The 22,512-nt window shown below is 47.6% G+C and overlaps 1 protein-coding gene across 1 annotated transcript in view; it reads left to right on the forward strand.

The window, feature by feature from the left end:
- LOC139746449 (uncharacterized) overlaps positions 1-22,512 on the forward strand; it is a 49,581-nt gene that overhangs the window by 10,880 nt on the left and 16,189 nt on the right. Inside the window, exons 2-6 of the mRNA XM_071657699.1 lie at positions 1,927-2,042; positions 18,840-18,962; positions 20,159-20,342; positions 21,333-21,444; positions 22,480-22,512. The exon at positions 22,480-22,512 is cut by the window's right edge and continues 196 nt beyond it. Coding sequence (XP_071513800.1) covers positions 1,927-2,042; positions 18,840-18,962; positions 20,159-20,342; positions 21,333-21,444; positions 22,480-22,512 — 568 coding nt within the window. The remainder of the gene's footprint in view (positions 1-1,926; positions 2,043-18,839; positions 18,963-20,158; positions 20,343-21,332; positions 21,445-22,479) is intronic.

The raw sequence follows: 22,512 nt of genomic DNA on the forward strand, positions 1-22,512 counted from the left end.
TGACATTGTGACCTTAACAGTGCCAGGAGGTAGTGACATTGTGACCTTAACAGTGCCAGGAGGCAGTGACATTGTGACCTTAACAGTGCCAGGAGGCAGTGACATTGTGACCTTAACAGTGCCAGGAGGCAGTGACATTGTGACCTTAACAGTGCCAGGAGGCAGTGACATTGTGACCTTAACAGTGCCAGGAGGCAGTGACATTGTGACCTTAACAGTGCCAGGAGGTAGTGACATTGTGACCTTAACAGTGCCAGGAGGCAGTGACATTGTGACCTTAACAGTGCCAGGAGGTAGTGACATTGTGACCTTAACAGTGCCAGGAGGCAGTGACATTGTGACCTTAACAGTGCCAGGAGGTAGTGACATTGTGACCTTAACAGTGCCAGGAGGCAGTGACATTGTGACCTTAACAGTGCCAGGAGGTAGTGACATTGTGACCTTAACAGTGCCAGGAGGTAGTGACATTGTGACCTTAACAGTGCCAGGAGGCAGTGACATTGTGACCTTAACAGTGCCAGGAGGTAGTGACATTGTGACCTTAACAGTGCCAGGAGGTAGTGACATTGTGACCTTAACAGTGCCAGGAGGCAGTGACATTGTGACCTTAACAGTGCCAGGAGGCAGTGACATTGTGACCTTAACAGTGCCAGGAGGTAGTGACATTGTGACCTTAACAGTGCCAGGAGGTAGTGACATTGTGACCTTAACAGTGCCAGGAGGCAGTGACATTGTGACCTTAACAGTGCCAGGAGGTAGTGACATTGTGACCTTAACAGTGCCAGGAGGCAGTGACATTGTGACCTTAACAGTGCCAGGAGGCAGTGACATTGTGACCTTAACAGTGCCAGGAGGTAGTGACATTGTGACCTTAACAGTGCCAGGAGGTAGTGACATTGTGACCTTAACAGTGCCAGGAGGTAGTGACATTGTGACCTTAACAGTGCCAGGAGGTAGTGACATTGTGACCTTAACAGTGCCAGGAGGTAGTGACATTGTGACCTTAACAGTGCCAGGAGGCAGTGACATTGTGACCTTAACAGTGCCAGGAGGCAGTGACATTGTGACCTTAACAGTGCCAGGAGGCAGTGACATTGTGACCTTAACAGTGCCAGGAGGCAGTGACATTGTGACCTTAACAGTGCCAGGAGGTAGTGACATTGTGACCTTAACAGTGCCAGGAGGCAGTGACATTGTGACCTTAACAGTGCCAGGAGGTAGTGACATTGTGACCTTAACAGTGCCAGGAGGCAGTGACATTGTGACCTTAACAGTGCCAGGAGGTAGTGACATTGTGACCTTAACAGTGCCAGGAGGCAGTGACATTGTGACCTTAACAGTGCCAGGAGGCAGTGACATTGTGACCTTAACAGTGCCAGGAGGCAGTGACATTGTGACCTTAACAGTGCCAGGAGGCAGTGACATTGTGACCTTAACAGTGCCAGGAGGTAGTGACATTGTGACCTTAACAGTGCCAGGAGGCAGTGACATTGTGACCTTAACAGTGCCAGGAGGTAGTGACATTATGACCTTACCAGTGCCAGGAGGTAGTGACATTGTGACCTTAACAGTGCCAGAGGCAGTGACATTGTGACCTTACCAGTGCCATGAGGAGACAGTGATTCTGTGATCTTACAGTGCCAGGAGGCAGTGACATTGTGACCTTAACAGTGCCAGGAGGCAGTGACCCTCTGATCCTGCAGCGTCAGGAGGAGACAGTGACTTGGTGACCTTACAGTGCCTGGAGAGAGTGACCTTGTGACCTCACAGTCACAATGACCTTGCGTTCCTATATACAAGGGAGAAGGAGGAATCACTTCCTCGAGACGTGGTTCGTCTGTCTCTTCCTCCAGCTGTCCAGCTAAACTCCCCCCCGCAGCTGGAATAGTAGCTTTTTCATATGTCACATTTTTTCTACCTTTCCAGAAACGACATCAAGACAGTGATCAACCTGCAGCAGCCAGGGGAGCATGCGTCGTGCGGGGGCCCCATCACAGACTCAGGCTTCAGCTACGATCCCAGCATCTTCATGGAGAACGGCAGTAAGTACCCACACCTTCTTCGTCGCGTAGATAAGACTTGCTTGTTGGATGTCTGACGACCCACATCGTTCCAGGACTCTCTCCAGTTTAGCTATACTTCTTGGACTGGAGGATATCTCTCTCTTTATATATATATATATATATATATATATATATATATATATATATATATATATATATATATATATATATCCAGGGGCAAATGTGTATCTTCTTCAGCTTTCACGATGTGCTGGAATCTACATGTTCCAGCTTCTGCTGACGGCCTTCCAGCAGCCTGGCTTCCAGGATCTGTTTACTATCACCATATCCCCCCCCTCCCTTTTCCAGGGTGTCTTTGATACCATCACAGACCCTCTTCCAGGACATGTTGACTACCATTCACAGTCTCACCTCTAGGATCTCCATATGATAATCCAAGGCCTTCATTCCATCATCACCTTACTATACACGTCATCCATGCATGTCGAATTTGCTGAGGTCTTTGGTGTGTTTCAAGGTTTGGGATGGCTATTCACAGCCATATCCTCAGAACCTTGTTATGGTGTCCCATCTACCTACTGGAAGGGGATGGCGAACATCTCTCCACCTTCGTCATACTTCCAGAGCCTCTAGGGTACCTCGCTAACCACACTTCGAGCATTTCCGAGTGTTTACCCTGGACTCTGTTCCAGGGGCTTCCGTACGTCGAGGTTTCAGCCTTACGGTTATGCGTATTGGCCGGGTTCCTTCGTTTCTAACGTCTTGATAACTGTTCATTGCACCGCACGAAGAACCTGTGGTAATCTTCCCCTACCACATAATCTAGTCTTGAATACCCCTCAGCCACAGTTCCAGGATCCCTTAAGATACATCTTCCATGTTTAGACTTCCAGACTGTCCTGGTTCTTGTCCTGAACCCCAAAACTCGAGTAAAGATATCTTCCCAGCTTTCCAGGAGTCTTGACATCTCTTCCAGACTTCTAGGAATATTAACATCTCTTCCAGCCTTCCATGAAATCTTGACACCACACGTGTACAGGACCTATCTTATATGCCTTCTTTAAGAGCAATGGAGGGTCAGACATTTCCATGACCTAATGACGTTACCAGCAGCAGCTGCTGCTAAACTCCCTCCTTCACAGCCACGCTCGAGGGCGTTGGTGAACTCCCACCTCGACTACTGTTAACGGTACGACCACCCCCTCATCGTCACGACCAGACGACCCAGGGAGTAAGATGGTGTGGCCTCTGATCCAATCCTTCAGGATGGGGTCAAAAAGACCACGCCATCGTACCCAAGGGTCGTGCCACCGTGGTGCCAAAAGGTAGGGGAACCATTGTCCGTGGTAAGGAAACCACTCTGAATGGGATTGAAACCTCTATGCACAGTATAGAAACCATTCTATATGGTAGAGAAACCGTTTTATATGGCATAGAAGCCATTCACTATAGTATAGAAGGAATTTTGAATGGTAGAATCCACTAAACATGGTATAGAAACCAATCTACGTGGCAAAGAACCACTCTAAATGGTATCACAGAAACCATAGTCAGTGGGAGAGAAATCACTGCATATCATATACCAAAAAACAAATCTATATGGTATGTAAACACTTCCATGTGGCGCATATACCATTCCACACAGCAGTTAAATCATTCTACACTGTCGTATCATAAACCAACTCTACACAGGTGAGAGAGAGAGAGAGAGAGAGAGAGAGAGAGAGAGAGAGAGAGAGAGAGAGAGAGAGAGAGAGAGAGAGAGAGAGGCTTCTCAATATGACTCCTGACTTCATTCATTAAGATACGAAGGACAAAGACAATAAAACAAAAAAACAAAAAACAAAAATCTTAACAACGAGTCGGTAAGAAACTGCAAAATTCTCTCTCTCTCTCTCTCTCTCTCTCTCTCTCTCTCTCTCTCTCTCTCTCTCTCTCTCTCTCTCTCTCTTATTGTAAAATTCAACAGACGATAAATACTTAAATGCCATCGAGTCTCTCTTCTTTCTCTCTTTCTTTCTTTCGTCCTGACTTCATGCACGGGTCACCAATACCGACCCAGCTACCATCATGCAACTGGGCGAGCATCTCCTGTACGGGATGTAGAGAACGTTCTCTACCTTCCCTCTGGTTTCTAATACTTTTTGACGCCCTACGATTCTAAAAGAGAAGGAATATATTATAGATTTTCTTTTGTTCTTTATGAGATCGTCTGGTTATTATTTTTTGATATCCGTCATTACCAAGAGGTAATATATATATATATATATATATATATATATATATATATATATATATATATATATATATATATATATATATATCCTACATGCGCGTCCCTAGGGTGGCTGGGGTCGAGCTACATAGGTTCGAATTCTGAGGGTTGCGACGGATGACCCACAGTCAACCCATACTGTTCATCCTTCCCTTGAGGTCTGTTCGATAAATTTCAGGGGGGGGTCTTTTATATCGTGTCTGTTGATGTTATAGATGACTGAAGACATTTTTTTTTTAATGTTAGAGTAGGTCAAGGGGGGGGCTTTATTTTTGTCACTGTAGAATACTGTAGATTAAAGGAACGTTTCTACAGTGTTTTCGTATTACCCCGTAAATAAATCAGGGGAAAAAAATGGTATCGTAAATAGCATTTACACAATGTAAACGAAATTTCTCTCATCTTGTGAGGCTTTAAAAAATGGACGTTTATTATGTAAATGCTTTCCAAGTGGGTTTAAATTCATCACTGGAGGTAAACAGAGCATTTTTTTCTTTTTTTGAACATGAACTATTGTATCTATTTGGTTTTCTAATATACCTCCTAGTAGACTTATTAACCAACATGGTTTATCGTGTTGAGGTATGCAAAAGGGATCTCTTTTTTTATTTATTTATTATCGAATATCAAATACCAGTGTAACTTTTCCAATGTTTGTGAAGTAGTTTGTAAGTTAGGTCAGCGAATTTACGTTACGTCCATGTAAACACATGCGTGTAAATCATTCCTCATGAAGATAGAACTCCTCCCTCCCCCTTTTTTTTTTTTACAATAACGTGTAAACAGAAGCTGTTTAGAATAACACGTCCAAAGACCTTCTTATAAGAACCTGGGGGGTGGGGTTGGGGGGTTAGGGGGGTTCGAACCATCCACCAATGCTCACAACAGTAGGTCAACAGAAGACCCCTCCTTTCCCCCCCCCCCCCCTCCATACACACCACACACACACACACACACACACACACACACACACACGCACACAAGCCAGCCTATGATCGTCTTTGATACATACACTCTGGTGGGGGTGTGTGCTGTGGTGGGTGTGTGGGGGGGTGTGCTGTGGTGGGGGATGGGGTGTGGGGTGTGGGGGTGAGGGTCACCGCGGGCCGCCTGACCTCGTCATGTCATGTCATGTCATGTCATGTCATGTCATGTCATGTCATGTCGCGTGCGTGCGTGCGTGCGTGCGTGACCGTGATATATTCCAACCTGACGATAACAGACGGGTGGATGGCCGCTTCATTCTCGGTCATGGCGAGAGGAGAGGGGGGGGGAGACCCTCCCCCAGACCCCCACTCCTCCCACTCCATCGAGTGGGAAGGATGGGAACCAACTGATTTTCACCAGGGAAAGGGACTGGGAGGGGGAGAGGGGGGGTCATGGGACGTCGATGACCCGCGAATGTCCCGTCTGTGGGATATAGGGGGTTGGGTGGGGGAGGGGAGGTGACACTGTCCCCTCTGTGAGTCTCTCTCTCTCTCTCTCTCTCTCTCTCTCTCTCTCTCTCTCTCTCTCTCTCTCTCTACCACCCCTGCCTTCAGAAACCAGCCGTGAAGCGGGATATGTACTTTTTGGGGCGCAGCGCAGAGCGCGCGCGCGCACGCACAAGCTTGGGAGATTCCCCACTCGGTGTGACCCCCCCCCCCCGCCTCCCCCCCCTCCCATCACTCAAGATTCAGCCCTTACCATTACTATTAACCCCCCTTCCTCCTCCCCCCATCGCTGGTACTACTTGCCCCACCGCTTCTAATTTCTTCCCAGCCACTTCCACGTTTTCTTCCCTCATACTGTTATTGGGGACGGGGCAGGGTCGGGGCGGGGTGTGGCTGGGGGGGGAGGCGGGGAAGGGTCGGGGCGGGGTGTGGGGTGGGGATGGGGCAAAGTCGGGGTGGGGATGGGGCAGTAGCAGGGTGGAGTGTGGCTGTGGACGGGGCAGGAGCGGGTCCGGGCGGGGTGGGGACGGGGCGGGGCGGGGGGCGTGGCACCTGTCATCCTGGACATTGATTATCACTAGTATGTCTACCCACACCAAGGCCGTGACGTCACTTGCCCTCCAGTATGTATACCCAGGCACGCACCTCCTCCCTAACGACCCCCCCCCCACCACCTTACCTATTGTTACCTTAACCTCTCTTCCCTTAACTCTATCTACCTTAATCTCCTTTACCTCTACTCATTTTACCTTAACTATGGCACCCTTAACGATCCTTTACCTTAAACCAGAATCCCTTAACCTCCTTTACCTTAATTTCAGATCCCTTAACGTCATTTACCTTAACTCTGGGGTCTGTCTTTAACTCTCTCCCTTAACTTCCCAAACATAGTAGGTTACGTTCTGGGGGGGAGGTCATAAAGCTGTGTTTGTAGTTGAATATCTCGGGGCTAAGCGGCCTTATGTTTGACCTACCGGTGCTTCGTCAGTGCTGTGTGTGTGTGTGTGTGTGTGTGCGTGCTCCCCCCCTCCCCCCCTGGTGATCATGCACCGCCGCCCACGACAATCATGCAATGTTATTGTTTGTGACTTGGAAGTGTTACCAATATCCCTGAGAGGTGTGGTGGTGGTGGTAGTGTTCCCGTAACCCGGGCAAGTGTTACCAACAATCGAAATGGGTTTCCGATAACTGGAGATTGGCCGACCTGGGCGCCGTGTCGAACCCCCTACCTACCTACCCCGCTTGACTCCCACACCAACGCCAGGGGAAACGGAGGCATTCTAGATCCTTCAGTGATGGCGAGGACTAGGGTTCGTTCTTATCCTCCTGCTTCATGTTTATGTCCTCACTTAATTGTCTTTCTATTCCTAGTATTGGACGAAGGATGGGCTGAGGCACACCCCACGCCCCCCTGGCGTGTATACTGAAATGGTAAAGGTGATGAAGAGTTTGTTGAGAGTTATCGAAGGATCAATTTGAGGCTCTTCTTCAAGGGGGGAGGGGGGTAGTTTGATGGACCCGACTCCTGAGGGGTGGAAGGAGAGAAGACGCCTGTGTTCGGTGCGAGAAAAGGAGCCGGGTGTTGGGCGTACCAGGAGAAATGGAAAGTAAGAGTCAGTGAATGTTTACGTTAAGAAGAAAGAGGGAACAAGCGACTGAGCTGAACCCCTGAGGAACACCACAACTGTCTGGATGGGATAAGAGGGAGGCGTCCCACCAGCGACCATTCGCACGAGACTGGAAGCTCTGGACCAGAGACCTGGGAGGAGGAGGAGGAGGAGGAGGAGGAGGAGGGAAACCTCAGGAAGGAAGTTTAGCGAAAAAAAGACTAACGCCACACCCTGTCAGATGGTTTAGTGTCTGTACACTCACCTTTCGCGTCCCGCCCATCTATCTGTCTCTCTGTCTGTTTACCTGTCAAGTCGCGTCATTTTTTTTACCTGTCACGTCGTGTTTTTCTCCGCGTGCTTCTGTTTAACTCGCCTGTCAGGTATTACGCTCAAGTGACGGAGGAATAAACTGGATTTTCGACCTTCTTCATCTTCACAAAGCGTGGATTCCCAGACCTCGTCAGCATGGCCGAACACAGCGTCTATTTACCTATTGTAACACTTGGTCGATGGTGTAACGAGGTTAGTAACTCACGGACTGACGTAACGAGGCGATTACACACTCACACAAGACGTGGGTACAACATGATAATACAGGAGGGAGAGAGAGACCACGATAAGGCTATTGTGGACAAGGCTGGAGGGAATGGTGAGGTTGTCCATAGATTCATCGGGAGTCAACTGTCAGTTACAGAGCAGGTGATCACCAGGCTGAGGGGGGGAGGAGGTCACAGGTCACACACACCATGACCTCACCATCTGTGACCATCTGAATGACAAGCTCACCAGTGTTTCCACAGTGGGAGGACAACACTAGACCCTGCGCAACACTAGCGAGATCGAGTGGGGGAGGGCGGGTCTTGGAGAGAAATGAAATTGCTAAAAAAAAGAAATTACCAGACTACTATAATGTCTTGACCTATGATGGAGTCTTCATGTAGTGTCCAGATACGACTGAGAGGTCGCTGAAAACACTGTATAGTGCCATGGGATTGGGATAGGACGATTATCATCCCGTATTTAAGAAAGGTGATCGGGAAATTGGACTGAACCATTACCAATCTCTCTCTCTCTCTCTCTCTCTCTCTCTCTCTCTCTCTCTCTCTCTCTCTCTCTCTCTCTCTCTCTCTCTCTCTCTCTCTCACACATTAACAAGTAAGGGTCTGTGAAACACCAGAAGTAATCATCAGAGAACATGCGAGCGATAATAAAAGGAGAAACTGTATAAGCGAGAGACAACGGGGAATTCAGGGAACGAAGGTCATGCTTAGGAAACATCTAAGAGAAAATGAACTCCGACGTGGACATAGGGGATGAACGTGGAGAGACTGTGTGTACCAAGAGACCTTAGTGAAAAAAAAAAGAATATGTTTTTGATCCTGTACTGCAGAAAGACTGGTCATAAAGATGGACCATCCGACGAAAAGATAAGAAGGTGGCTCCTTAAATGGCTGGAGAATTACGATGATAAGTTGAAGCCAAGGATGTATGGACGAGGAACCCTTTTCTTAAATGGACTGAGGTCACGAGAGTGGCACGAGTGGGAGGGGGGGGGGGGGGGTAGGGGTTCGGGTCCTGCACCACTGCTCTTCTTGATCCACAGACACGGACTCCCCACCGGAAGGTCTAGCTAGACTCGTACTTGCAACACACATGAGTGACGAGGACTGCATCAACTTACGAAGGGAAGTAAACAGCCTCCGAAGTTGGTCTGACACATACTTGATGAACTTCTATCCAGGAAATGAAAAAGGATGGAGGGTAGGCCACTGTACAGAGACTAAATACAAAATATCTAACAGGAAATAAGTTGAAGGAATCTCGTGTGTGTGTGTGTGTGTGTGTGTGTGTGTGTGTGTGTGTGACCAGACTTGACCTGGTCTCTCCTACGTTAACTTGACCTGACCTGACCTGAGGTGACCTACAGGAAACGATCATAATCTATGAGAAAATAACGAGAGCAATGACGTCACCATAAAAATCATTAATTGCCTAATTAAGAGTAATTAACCCAATATTCTCTCATAGCCTTAAATAATCTTGAATTTTCTCAACATATCAAAAATATCTCTGAATATTCCTTCTTACCGATAATGTATATAATTAGAGATAACGGATACAAGAGGTGAAGATATCGTATCTCTGCAGCCTTTCAAATCAGTCAGGTCCATCATAAACATCATACACATTATACACATCATATACATTATACACATCATACACATCTTACACATTATACACATCACACACATCATACACATTCTACACATCATACACATTTTACACATCATACACATCATACACATTATACACATCATACACACTAGTGGGTGCGTTAATGTGGGTGTGGACATGGTGCTTTGGGACAGCCACGGGTCGACAATGGGACACACAATATTGAAAATAGATTAAAATTCAGATTGAACAATTGTGAGACTGATAGACAGATAGATATATTGTGAGACTGATAGACAGATAGATATACTGCTGAATAGATTATCGGGGGGGGGGGGGCGCCCAGCCACGTCCAACAATGGGAAGTGAATCGGAAATATATAAATGTATAGCGCACATCGCTGGGAAATAGAATGCATATATATATATATATATATAATTATATGAATAACTAGAGTCAACTTTTTTTTTATTTATTCTCTTATAGCAAAATATATGACAGTCTAATGTGTATATGATGATGTAGATTGTATAGATATATGACTGTCTAATGTGCATATCATTACGTAGATTGTATAATTATACAGACTGTATAATTGTATTTCCAGAAAATTTGCTTGAGGCTAATGGTGGTGCATTTTTATCTATCTATTTATCTATCTACATGTCTATCTCTCATATCTATTTAGCATTAAACCATCATAGAAGAAAATAATGGCCCTCACCAGACGGATCATCCCCCCTCCCCCCCACACACACGCGCGCGCGCGCACGCCACATATGCAAATGACATTTGCGCGACCTTGATCAACGATGGGGTGGGGGGGGGGTGTGGAGGGGGGAGTCAGGATGACGGTTTTTGGGGGTGTGTGTGTCGGGGGGGGGGGGTGTTAGCGGTGGTGGTGGGGGGGGGAGAGGGAGGGGAGGACCATACAGGGAATATTAATCATTTTGGATCATTAATCAAAGAGCTAGGCTGTCTCTCCCTCTCCCCCCCCTTCTCCCCACGCTTCTACAGCCCCCCCCCCCCCTCCTCCTCCTCCTCCTGGCAGCTAACCCTGAGGTAAGCAAGCAACGTAACGCTGAAATATGACCTCTCCTAAGGTAAATCCAGCTTATGTTGTAGTTAGGGGTCGGATAACTGCGGAACAATATATACATATCTTTTTTTTTCTTAGCAAGAACATAGAAACACTGTCATCGTAGAACAGCGATCCATAACAACTGTTATTAAAAAGTTCTGGGCACGAAAGGAACGACTCTTGAACACGACGGTACACGACCCCTTGGTGATGACGACGTGACTTTTGACCTGGCCAGTAAGTGCCAGGTCGAAAGGTTGACGACGTGACTTTTGACCTGACCAGTAAGTGCCAGGTCGAAAGGTCACGCCCTCGAACCCAAGGGTCGACTCGTCGACCTCAAGGGTCGTACTTGGAGGGTCGTACCATGGAACCCAAGCATGACCTCTTTCGTACCCACTGGTTTAAAAATATCTTCATGAAGCCATGACGTAAATAAATCCACGAGGGAAAAAAAAAATACAATAACTACGGTAGGTACGTTGTGAATGTATAATACAGCACAACACATCTACAACACCACAACTGAATCTATACACCGGGTCGTGGCACCAGAGGGTATTATGTACTCTGAGGACGCCATCACAACACACGGTGTTATGAACGGACCCCATCACAACACACGGTGTTACGACGGACGCCATCACAACACACGGTGTTATGAACGGACGCCATCACAACACACGGTGTTACGAACGGACGCCATCACAACACACGGTGTTATGAACGGACGCCATCACAACACACGGTGTTACGAACGGACGCCATCACAACACACGGTGTTGTAAACGGACGCCATCATAACACACGGTGTTGTAAACGGACGCCATCATAACACACGGTGTTGTAAACGGACGCCATCATAACACACGGTGTTATGAACGGACGCCATCACAACACACGGTGTTGTAAACGGACGCCATCACAACACACGGTGTTACGAACGGACGCCATCACAACACACGGTGTTATGAACGGACGCCATCACAACACACGGTGTTATGAATAGGATATTCGGGATATTCACCTCCTCAATAACACACCCTAATTACCTTACCACGTGGGATGTGATTACACCAATCCATCGCTCCGTGGTTAAACTAATCACTTCAGGCCCGAAGAAGGTGATCAGTGAATCACCGTCCCTGGTCATTTGAGAGAGAGAGAGAGAGAGAGAGAGAGAGAGAGAGAGAGAGAGAGAGAGAGAGAGAGAGAGAGAGAGAGAGAGAGAGAGAGACGGGGGGGGGTTTAACAACCGCTTTTCCTTGATGTAGCTTCAAAGATGGCGTAATTCTTTATATCAGTGTACGATAAAAGGTAGAATTTACTTCTTTGTATACTGATAACATAGGTGGGTTTTCTAAAGACCCACAAGACCCTAAGTGTTCTCTGATGTTACCATTTTCTCTTGGTTCTTTAGTCACGGTTTCCCCCCAGTTCTCTAGCTGTTATGTTACCACGTTCCCCCCCCCCCAGTTCTCTAGCTGTTATGTTACCACGTTCCCCCCCCCCAGTTCTCTAGCTGTTATGTTACCACGTTTCCCCCCCCCAGTTCTCTAGCTGTTATGTTACCACGTTTCCCCCCCCCCCAGTTCTCTAGCTGTTATGTTACCACGTTTCCCCCCCCCCCCCCAGTTCTCTAGCTGTTATGTTACCACGTTTCCCCCTCAGTTCTCTAGCTGTTGTGTTACCACGTTTTCGAGCTATGTCATGCCGTCACGAACGAACACAACTGAACAGAACTTTGATGAGGAACAGAAGGGAGACTGCCAGTCGCGCGCCACATGTGGAAATGCCGCTATTTTCACTGCTTTTATGACGGAATTCCCCGGATGGGGTGGGGGGGGTTGGTCGCTATTATGGGGGGAGGGAGGGGCGCCTTCGACATAAGCCGAGACGCGCATAATGAGTCTTATTACAACCTGGGATAATGATGGATGAGTTGATGATGCCGTTCGTGCGTGCGACCGTGCATGCATACACGTGCACGTGCGTGTGTGTGTGTGTGTGTGGTTTGAGGTGACATCCCCTACCCCACCCCCCCCAAATACCACCCCTCCACCTACTAGACGAGTCGTTATCCTTCGTGACGTGAGAACAGCTAACCGTGACGTGTGGGGAGGGGGGAGGGGGGAGGGGGATGTAGAACTACTACTACTACTCCCCACCTCCCTCATTCCCCCCCTCGCGTTACGAGGTCATGTGACCCTGAAGACAAGGCGCAGGGGGTCGTAATTCACAAACCCAATTATGATGAGAACACGACACACCCACACACACACACACACACACGCACACACGGACCCCAGTCAGCGTGAGAGGACTGGGGTCCGTGTGTGTGTGTGTGTGTGTGTGTGTGTGTGTGTGTGTGTGTGTGTGTGTGTGTGTGTGTGTGTGATGTAAACCCGCCCAGTTACACAAAGCCCGAAATTTGGGAGACGAACCCGTACATGTGGGAGGTTTACTAAGGACTCGTGTGTCTCTCTCACTCTCCCAGGATACAGAGCGGGAGGTAGTGGAGGGTTTGGAGGAGTGGAGGGTGGGGGGGGAGGTAGGATAAGGAGGGTTAAGGGAGAGGCTGTTTAGGGATGAAGAGGGATAAATAAGGGGGGAGTGGAAATCGGTAATGGGAGATGATTGGAACAAGGAAATAGAAGAGAAAATGGGATAAGGATACGTGTCATTACAATAATAATAATAATAATAATAATAATAATAATAATAATAATAACAATAATAATAATAATAATAATAATAATAATAATAATAATAATAGAAATAATAATAATAACAATAATAATAATAATAATAATAATAATAATAATAATAATGATAACAACAACAATAATAATAATAATAACAATAATAATAACAATAATAATAATGATAATAATAATGATAATAACAATACTAATAATAATAATAATAATAATAATAATAATAATAATAATAATAATAATAAACAACTAATAATGATAATAACCTTAGGTCGGTTATACACAGAAACGCACCTTGTCGATCCGGGCACTGATGATGACGTCACTTATGTTATTATTCCACCCCTCCCTCTCCCCCCCACCCGGAGTCAATGGTGCCCCCCCCCCCCTCCCAGAGGAGGCAGTACGACCACCACCACATACGTAGGTTGGCTGACGTACGATGCTGCTGCCTCCTGCCCGGTGATCCGTCATGACTGTTGTTCTCTGCTGATGATGGACGTTTCTTACGGCCAACGAAAGTTTCACTTTTTTTTTTTTTTTTTAAGTAGTTTTCTTCTTAAGGTAACACTCGATGTCTCCACCAGGGGGACGAGAGCGCCCCCTACGCCCGTCTAGCGGGAAACGGAGATGTTATCAGTCAGCTAAACTTCAGTGTGCCGTCTCTATTAACTGGTCCCTCATTTATTTCATTTATCGACATTAATATCATTCTGTAAAATCATTTCTTTACATTTCGTTTTTATCAAAAAAAGTCATGCTTAAGTTCACGTTATATTATCGTGGCTTCTCGAACCTTCCACCTTTTGTTGACCAGTTCGCTAATGGGCGTATGCAATGTGGTGAGGCAATCCTCCACCCCCTGCTTTTCATTTCCTTCCTGACCGCTGTATGGTGGACCGCAGTCATGCAGGCTGGCAGCCCGGCATCCTCACCTTCCCCCAGTCCATTTACACAGATCAAGAAGAATATAGGTTCCAGCACACGGCCTTACTGAACCCCAACCCAGGTGTTCTTTATATTTCACGTTTCCCCTCAGTTGTATATCACAACGTTTTTCCTCAGTGAATACTTACAACCACTTCCACATCAGATACTCAAAGCAGCCACGTTGTACCCACCTGGAGAAGGAACGTGGTTAAACAAACTCCATTAAGGTCGGCCATCGTACACTCCTTGTCCACGAGGAGCTCAGCCATGTTGACGCAAGGGGACCTGCAATCCCCCACGAACGGATGCAGGTTAAATCCGGGATTATATAGGATTCCCGACACAAGAACGACTTCAGACTCTGTTTATGTGAGAGAGAGAGAGAGAGAGAGAGAGAGAGAGAGAGAGAGAGAGAGAGAAACACGTTTCCTTTGGCTCTTCCTTTCTTCTTTTAACGTTTAAGATAATAGAACAGAGAGAGAGAGAGAGAGAGAGAGAGAGAGAGAGAGAGAGAGGCAGCAGTTCACTGACATACTATCAATATATCGGGACGACAGATGCATTCTTTGACAAGATATACTGGGCAACATACGTACAAGCGGCGGCATCGTGGTAGTATTATATACCCAGTATACTTCATCTATATACCCCGCGCTATACGAGGTATCAGGGTAGGTATACCACCCGTGGGATATACTCAAGTTATATAACGATATAGCAGTTCCCATGAGTGGGGAAGGGGACCTCGACCCTTATTATAACTGGGGACTCAGTATTGACCCCAGCCATGGTTGTCGACTAATATATACTCCCTCAATTACGACATTGGAGATACACGAAGATAATTTCTTGCTTACGTATATGAAATATAATCATCGCATGTAATTTCCGGTTGTCTGGTTGCATTTTGAACTTTATGGACGTGAATGTAACGACCCATGCAGTTGGTCTGGGACGTCATCATTGCTGGAACCATCTTCTCAAGACTTTACTCGTTCTCTGTCTGTAGACTCGTCATTCTTTAAGCCAGGAATTTATATATATATATATATATATATATATATATATATATATATATATATATATATATATATATAACAAAGAATTCGTGGTAGAGTTCTGTGTGTGCAGACGACGCGGTTGGATCATACGAGCGTCTGAAATCGTTCATCTTCGAGAAGATTCTAACGACGGCGTCGTCATTCTTCCGATCCTCAATTGACTCTGGTCGACCAAAACACTGTGGCCGGTGGGAGAGAGAGAGAGAGAGAGAGAGAGAGAGAGAGAGTGTGTGTGTGTGTGTGTGTGTGTGTGTGTGTGTGTGTGTGTGTACACCGCCCGGCCCAACGCCCCACTTCAAACCCACTGTCGTCATACGAGTGGGGAGAGGGGGAGGGGGGGAGGGGGCAAATTACAAGGTGCATAATAAGAGGTTAGGGGGGAGGGGGGTCGTGTTGGGTCGGGTCGTCTCTCTCTCTCTCTCTCTCTCTCTCTCTCTCTCTCTCTCTCTCTCTAGGCACCAGAGGTGTGTGTGTGTGTGTGTGTGTGTGTGTGTGTGTGTGTGTGTGTGTGTGTGTGTGTGTGTGTGTGTGTGGGGTAGAGGACATAATACCAGAAATGATCCTTGTGTAAGAGGCAGCAGCGGGAAGACAGAGAAGTTGGTAATGGTGGTCAATTATGTTATTCATCACTGCAATGAACAGGCTCTCGCCACGCACTCTACTGCTCACAGTCTCAGCCAAGCTACGACAAGTCCAACCCCCCCCCCATCCCCCCTCTCAGGGTGCGCGAGTGGGGGCTGTTTTTTCTTTTATTTTGGCCCAATAAGCATGATGACTAACCCGGATCAAGAAAAAGTAAGAAAAAATGCTCATATATCTTGACCCTTTACACCTTACGCATTCATTATGCGATTCTTGAGGACGACGGTACGATCCCTGAGCATTACGGTACGTGCGACCGTTGCACACGACGGTACGACCCTTGAGCACGACGGTACGACCTTTGAGCACGACGGTACGATCCCTGAGCATTACGGTACGTGCGACCGTTGCACACGACGGTACGACCCTTGAGCACGACGGTACGACCTTTGAGCACGACGGTACGATCCCTGGGCATTACGTACGGTACAACCCCTTGAGTACGACGGTAAGATCCTTAAACACGACGGTGCGACCCTTGGGTATTTAACGGCCCAGGGCCCATCATGCACCATGGTCGTACCGTCGTGCTCAAGGGTCGTACAGGCAAAGAGCCACGGAATTAGGTCATCAGATACGTCACAACCCTGGGAGGTCAATTAGACACGAGTCATAACCGTGTCAGGTCATTAAGACACCAGCAAAGGTCAAATGTCAGGCTTGGACATGCTCACAGTAACCTAACATTGGAATTCGCAGTCTAAGGACCAATGAGAATCGAGACAACTTAATCTCTTAATTAATGACAGGTAATTATCTTAATAACTATCATATCAGATACAAAAGGCAGTCTGCTGCTGTTATCCAAGATAGCACCTGTCACTTTCCAAGGCTTTCTTTCATCTTATCTGCTCTCAATCAGATTCGAATCAGCCAGAACTATCTATGAAAGAGACTATCTCTTATCTCAAACGATATCTATAATACTGGGGCATTATCTATAATTTCATGTAATCCTTTCACTTTACAGACACTCCTTATGTCTTTAGAATCTCAACGGCAGTCGGTTCTGTATTCTGTACCATTTTTTTCTTTTCTTTTCGTATACATGAGGAAGATTTCCTTTATATCGCGCAAGATAAGAATGAGAGAGAGAGAGAGAGAGAGAGAGAGAGAGAGAGAGAGAGAGAGAGAGAGAGAGAGAGAGAGAGAGTGTGTAGGCGACAGGGAAGAACCCTGAGGAACACCACGGATATTAGGGTCACACGGAGAGGTCGCTCCGTCGATGGGACGACGAGAAACACACACACACACAGAATGCTGAAATACTGTACAATACTTAAAAATATTCTTTGAGTGTAGAAAACCCAACCCATACAGTACATACAGGCAATCTCACGGAACAACAACTACATACAAACACTTATACCCGTAAATACGTAAACAAGAAAACATAACACGGATACACCCTTAGTTACATAAACAAGGACACATGGCGCCTTTACCCGTAAGTACATAAACAAATAAACAAGGACACATAGCGCCTATACCCGTAAGTACATAAACAAGGACACAAGGACACATGGCGCCTATACCCGTCAGTACATATACAAACAAACATGGACACACAGCGCATATACCCGTAAGTACATAAACAAGGACACAGAGCGCCTATACCCGTAAGTACATAAACAAACAAACAAGGACACATAGCGCCTATACCCGTAAGTACGTAAACAAGACATACACAACAGTGTACATGGTGTGTGGGAGTACAGGACCCAACCTACCTCTTTCCCTATATGATCACACAACACTACATTAATCTGCGTAATTAATGACCCTGTTGTTGGTTATGACCCTTGTGGCTTACGTCCCTGTTGTGTGTATGTGTGTGTGTGTGTGTGTGTGTGTGTGTGTGTGTGTGTGTGTGTGTGTGTGTGTGTGTGGGGCAGAACTTCCAGTGACTAGCCAACCATTCCTACAACACATGATGCCTGGAATTCGCTTCCAGGACAAGAACAAAACAAACAAACAAACAAACAAACAAAATTATGTACACAGCTCCCCCTCCCCACCCTTCCCCCATTTTCTTTCATTGGTGCCTCCAAAAAGCTGCGACAAACTGCAATGTTGAAGTCAGTCATCAACACCTCACAACAGGATTATCTGCACCTTCAAAGTACCAGCTGTCAAGCCCTTCAATACGCGGAGGGAGAGAGAGAGAGAGAGAGAGAGAGAGAGAGAGAGAGAGAGAGAGAGAGAGAGAGAGAGAGAGAGAGAGAGAGAGAGAGAGAGGGAGTGGGGTTCCTTCGTTCGCCTTCAAAGTCGCCAGCCTACAAAGCTGTGGTCTCCCGTCGTCAAAGTTTACTACAAAGGAGCTTTGAGAAGAACACACACACACACACACACACACACACACACACACACGTCTCTCCTGCACACTTCACCATAATTTTAATTTTAAAGACATTTAACCTTATTTTTTCCAGTTTTTATTTTTTTCTGTAGAAGTTTAAGTTGTGGATGATTATCATATCATCAAACTATTTTCTTTTACACTTCAGGTTTTTTGGCAGAGCTTAAAGGCTGGAGGAGATTTAATCATGCCTTTTTTTTTAAAAGGCTGTAGACTGAAGGACATTTAAGTGTACCTTCACTCTAAGTTTATTCTAAACATCTTGGTTACAGGACATTTAATGCAGCCATTTTTTCCAGACATTTTTCTACTACAACTTGAGTGTTGAAGGACATTTAACTGTGCCTTTTTATGTAGCTTTCTACCCCAACTTTACCGTCAAGAGGGCATTTAACTGAGCCATTTTATATAGATTTCTACCACAACTTCACCGTCAAGAGGACATTTAAATGAGCCATTTTATATAAATTTCTACCCCAACTTCACCGTTGAGAGGGCATTTAACTGAGCCATTTTCTCCCCCTCCTCCAGTTTTCTATTACAACTTCGGCCTGAAGGACTACGGAGAACCGACCCAGGGGTGCCTGCTGGACATGGTCAAGGTCATGGCCTTCTCGCTCTCCGAGGGCAAGGTCGCCGTCCACTGCCACGCTGGTAAGGTCACCAACACACCACCTCTTCCCCTCCTCGAACCCCTGGGTTTTCCCCTCCTCGAACCCCTGGGTCTTCCCCAGGGGTTGAGCCCCTGGGTCTTCCTCACGGGTTGAACCCCTGGGTCTTCCCCTCCTCGAACCCCTGGGTCTACCTCACGGGTTGAACCCCTGGGTCTTCCTCAGGGGTTGAACCCCTGGGTTTTCCTCACGGGTTGAACCCCTGCGTCTTCCCCTCCTCGAACCCCTGGGTCTTCCTCACGGGTTGAACCCCTGGGTCTTCCTCACGGGTTGAACCCCTGGGTCTTCCTCACCGCCCGTGACAACCTAACCCACACACACACACAGCCAGGGGTCAAATGAGTAGCCTTAGCGTAGGCTACACCCAGACCCTGACGAGCCTAGCCTACGCTACACCCAGCCCTGACTACCCTAGCCTACGCTACACCCAAACCCTGACTACCCTATAGGCTACGCCCAGACCCTGACTACCCTAGCCTACACAACACCCTCCCCCCCCACATAATAAAAGTCATGGGTGTACCATAATTCCACATGTATTCCTACACCATGATATAGTTAGCATATCCCCCATGTCCTGATACACACACACACACACCTCACATGTGGCTGACTTGGGCTATTCTAGCCACATGTGTGAGAGACATGAGCACGTAAAGACAGAAAATAAATAATGAATTCAAGAAATAAATGACATGAAAAAAGATACTTGGGGCAAGTTAATCTTTTTTTTTTTGGAAGGGGGCAAATATCTTCTCACATGAAGTGATTTCCTCTCCTTACATATAGTCACACGTCTCTAATCTGTAACGGAAGAAACAGCTCATGTAATTTGCATAATGGGAGAAATAGCTTATGTCATTTGCATATCAGGCACTGATCAGAGGGGAAAGAAATGTATTCATGTGGGGGAGGGGAGGGGGGGGGGGTATTCTACACTTGTGTCTGTCTGTCTGTACAACACAGACAGACTTGTAGAACGTGTTTATCATTCCTAAACAACCATAACTACCACCAAACCACAACAGCTCACGGCACGTTAACCTTTAACAACCTACCCCAGACCAATAACCCCCTCCAAGTCTCCTACATCTCCTCCTCCTGCTCCTGTAGGTCTGAGCAGGACCAGATGCCCCCCTCCAAGTCTCCTATATCTCCTCCTCTCTCCTGCTCCTGCAGGTCTGGGCAGGACCGGGGTGTTGATCGCCTGCTACCTGGTGTACGCCCTACGAGTCCGCGCCAACGACGCCATCAGGTACATCAGGTTGAAGCGGCCGAACGCCGTCCAGACCACCACACAGATCCAGGTCGTGCAGGAGTTCGAACAGTTTATCCTCCCTCAGCTCTACGTCTTCTCCAACAGGTGGGTTAAGCTTGTTCTCCCTCAGCTCTACGTCTTCTCCAACAGGATGGGTTAGACTTGTTCTCCCTCAGCTCTACGTCTTCTCCAACAGGGTGGGTTAAGCTTGTTCTCCCCTCAGCTCTACGTCATTTTCAACTGCTAAAAACCCTTCATCAAACAGGTTATAGCCCCTCTCACCAGTTACAACCTTTCCCTTACAGTTACAACCTTCCACAGGTACAAAGTCCTCCGGAAAGACATGTTATCAGGAATCTATACCTTATCACCTCTCTAGAACTGTGGCCTCCTGATAAGGATCTATTTTATCACTTGGTATCTATCATCATCTATCGTGGTGGCGTGAAGCCGGTCGTCAGATTCACAGCCATAGGTTGTGGAGGTGTTGTAATGTGGGCTGTGAGAGTTATAGCACAGGTTGTGAGGGTTGTATAGCATGTGGTGACGAAAGTGTAGCTTCATAATGTGTGAGTTTTACAACAGAAGTTGTGAATGAAGTATAGTGACAATAGTATATATATACATCTACTTACACACTAATATCTACAACTACAACAACACTAGGTTTCTACAACAGAGTCCTGTTGTTAACCAGGACCTTTTCCTAAAGGCTTCCTGTAGCCCAAGTCTGCGCTACTAACAGTAGCAGGGCAACGTAAGACTTCTCTGGAGTGGGGAGTTCTTTCGCGAGACTGTATCACCGAGGACAACACCTCGCCAGAGACGACCCACTCACTCCGCGGTGTAGCCTCGAGCAGGCGGAGTCCGGTAACACCCCCTCCCCACACAGCACAAACAGGTAATCACACACACACACACACACACACACACACACAAGAGCCCGTCCCTCCTCCCCTCCTTGTACGTGCCACCCACACAACCCCTCCCTGCACGTGCCACCCACCCCTTGCACGTGCCACCCACCCCCCTCCCTGCACGTGTGGGGCGGTGACTAACCCGTGATGACGATGGATCCTCCTCCTCCTCCGTCAGGGAGTTCGTGAAGGACAAGAAGAACCCGGAGTTCACCCTCCAGCAGTACCTCCACCGCCAGAGGACAGTTCTACATGGCTACGAGGCCCGCACTCTCAAGTACATCCCCAAGGTCAGTGCCCTCTCCACCACGCACTCTAAGGTGGGTCTTGTCTTCCTCCTTCTCCACCACACACTCTAAGGTGGGTCTTGTCTTCTTCCTCCTCCATCACGCACTCTAAAGTTGGTCCTGTCCTCCTCCTCCTCCACCACCACGCACTCTAAGGTGGGTCCTGTTTTCCTCCTCCATCACGCACTCTAAGGTGGGTCTTGTCTTCCTCCTCCTCCACCACGCACTCTAAGGTGGGTCCTGTCCTCCTCCTCCTCCTCCTCCTCCACCACCACGCACTCTAAGGTGGGTCTTGTCTTCCTCCATCACGCACTCTAAGGTGGGTCTTGTCTTCCTTCTCCAACGCACACTCTAAGGTGGGTCCTGTCCTCCTCATCCTCCTCCACCACGCACTCTAAGGTGGGTCTTGTCTTCCTCCTCCTCCACCACGCACTCTAAGGTGGGTCCTGTCCTCCTCCTCCTCCACCACCACGCACTCTAAGGTGGGTCTTGTCTTCCTCCATCACGCACTCTAAAGTTGGTCCTGTCCTCCTCCTCCTCCACCACCACGCACTCTAAGGTGGGTCCTGTCTTCCTCCTCCATCACGCACTCTAAGGTGGGTCTTGTCTTCCTCCTCCTCCACCACGCACTCTAAGGTGGGTCCTGTCCTCCTCCTCCTCCTCCACCACCACGCACTCTAAGGTGGGTCTTGTCTTCCTCCATCACGCACTCTAAGGTGGGTCTTGTCTTCCTTCTCCAACGCACACTCTAAGGTGGGTCCTGTCCTCCTCATCCTCCTCCACCACGCACTCTAAGGTGGGTCTTGTCTTCCTCCTCCTCCACCACGCACTCTAAGGTGGGTCTTGTCTTCCTCCTCCTCCACCACACACTCTAAGGTGCGTCGATCATACTATAGTTACCTGTAACAGCTGGCACTAACCCTTCCCCCTCAGCCCCTGGCCACAGGTGGCACCAACAACCCCCTCCCCCCCCTTGGTCACGTGACACAGGTGGCACTAACCCAACTACCCCCACCTCTTCCCCTTGGTCCGCCGCAGCTGGTGTACGTGGTGTGTGAGCGGCTCCTGCGG

This window comes from Panulirus ornatus, chromosome 65 (genome assembly GCF_036320965.1).
Source record: "Panulirus ornatus isolate Po-2019 chromosome 65, ASM3632096v1, whole genome shotgun sequence".
Lineage (NCBI taxonomy): Eukaryota > Metazoa > Arthropoda > Malacostraca > Decapoda > Palinuridae > Panulirus > Panulirus ornatus.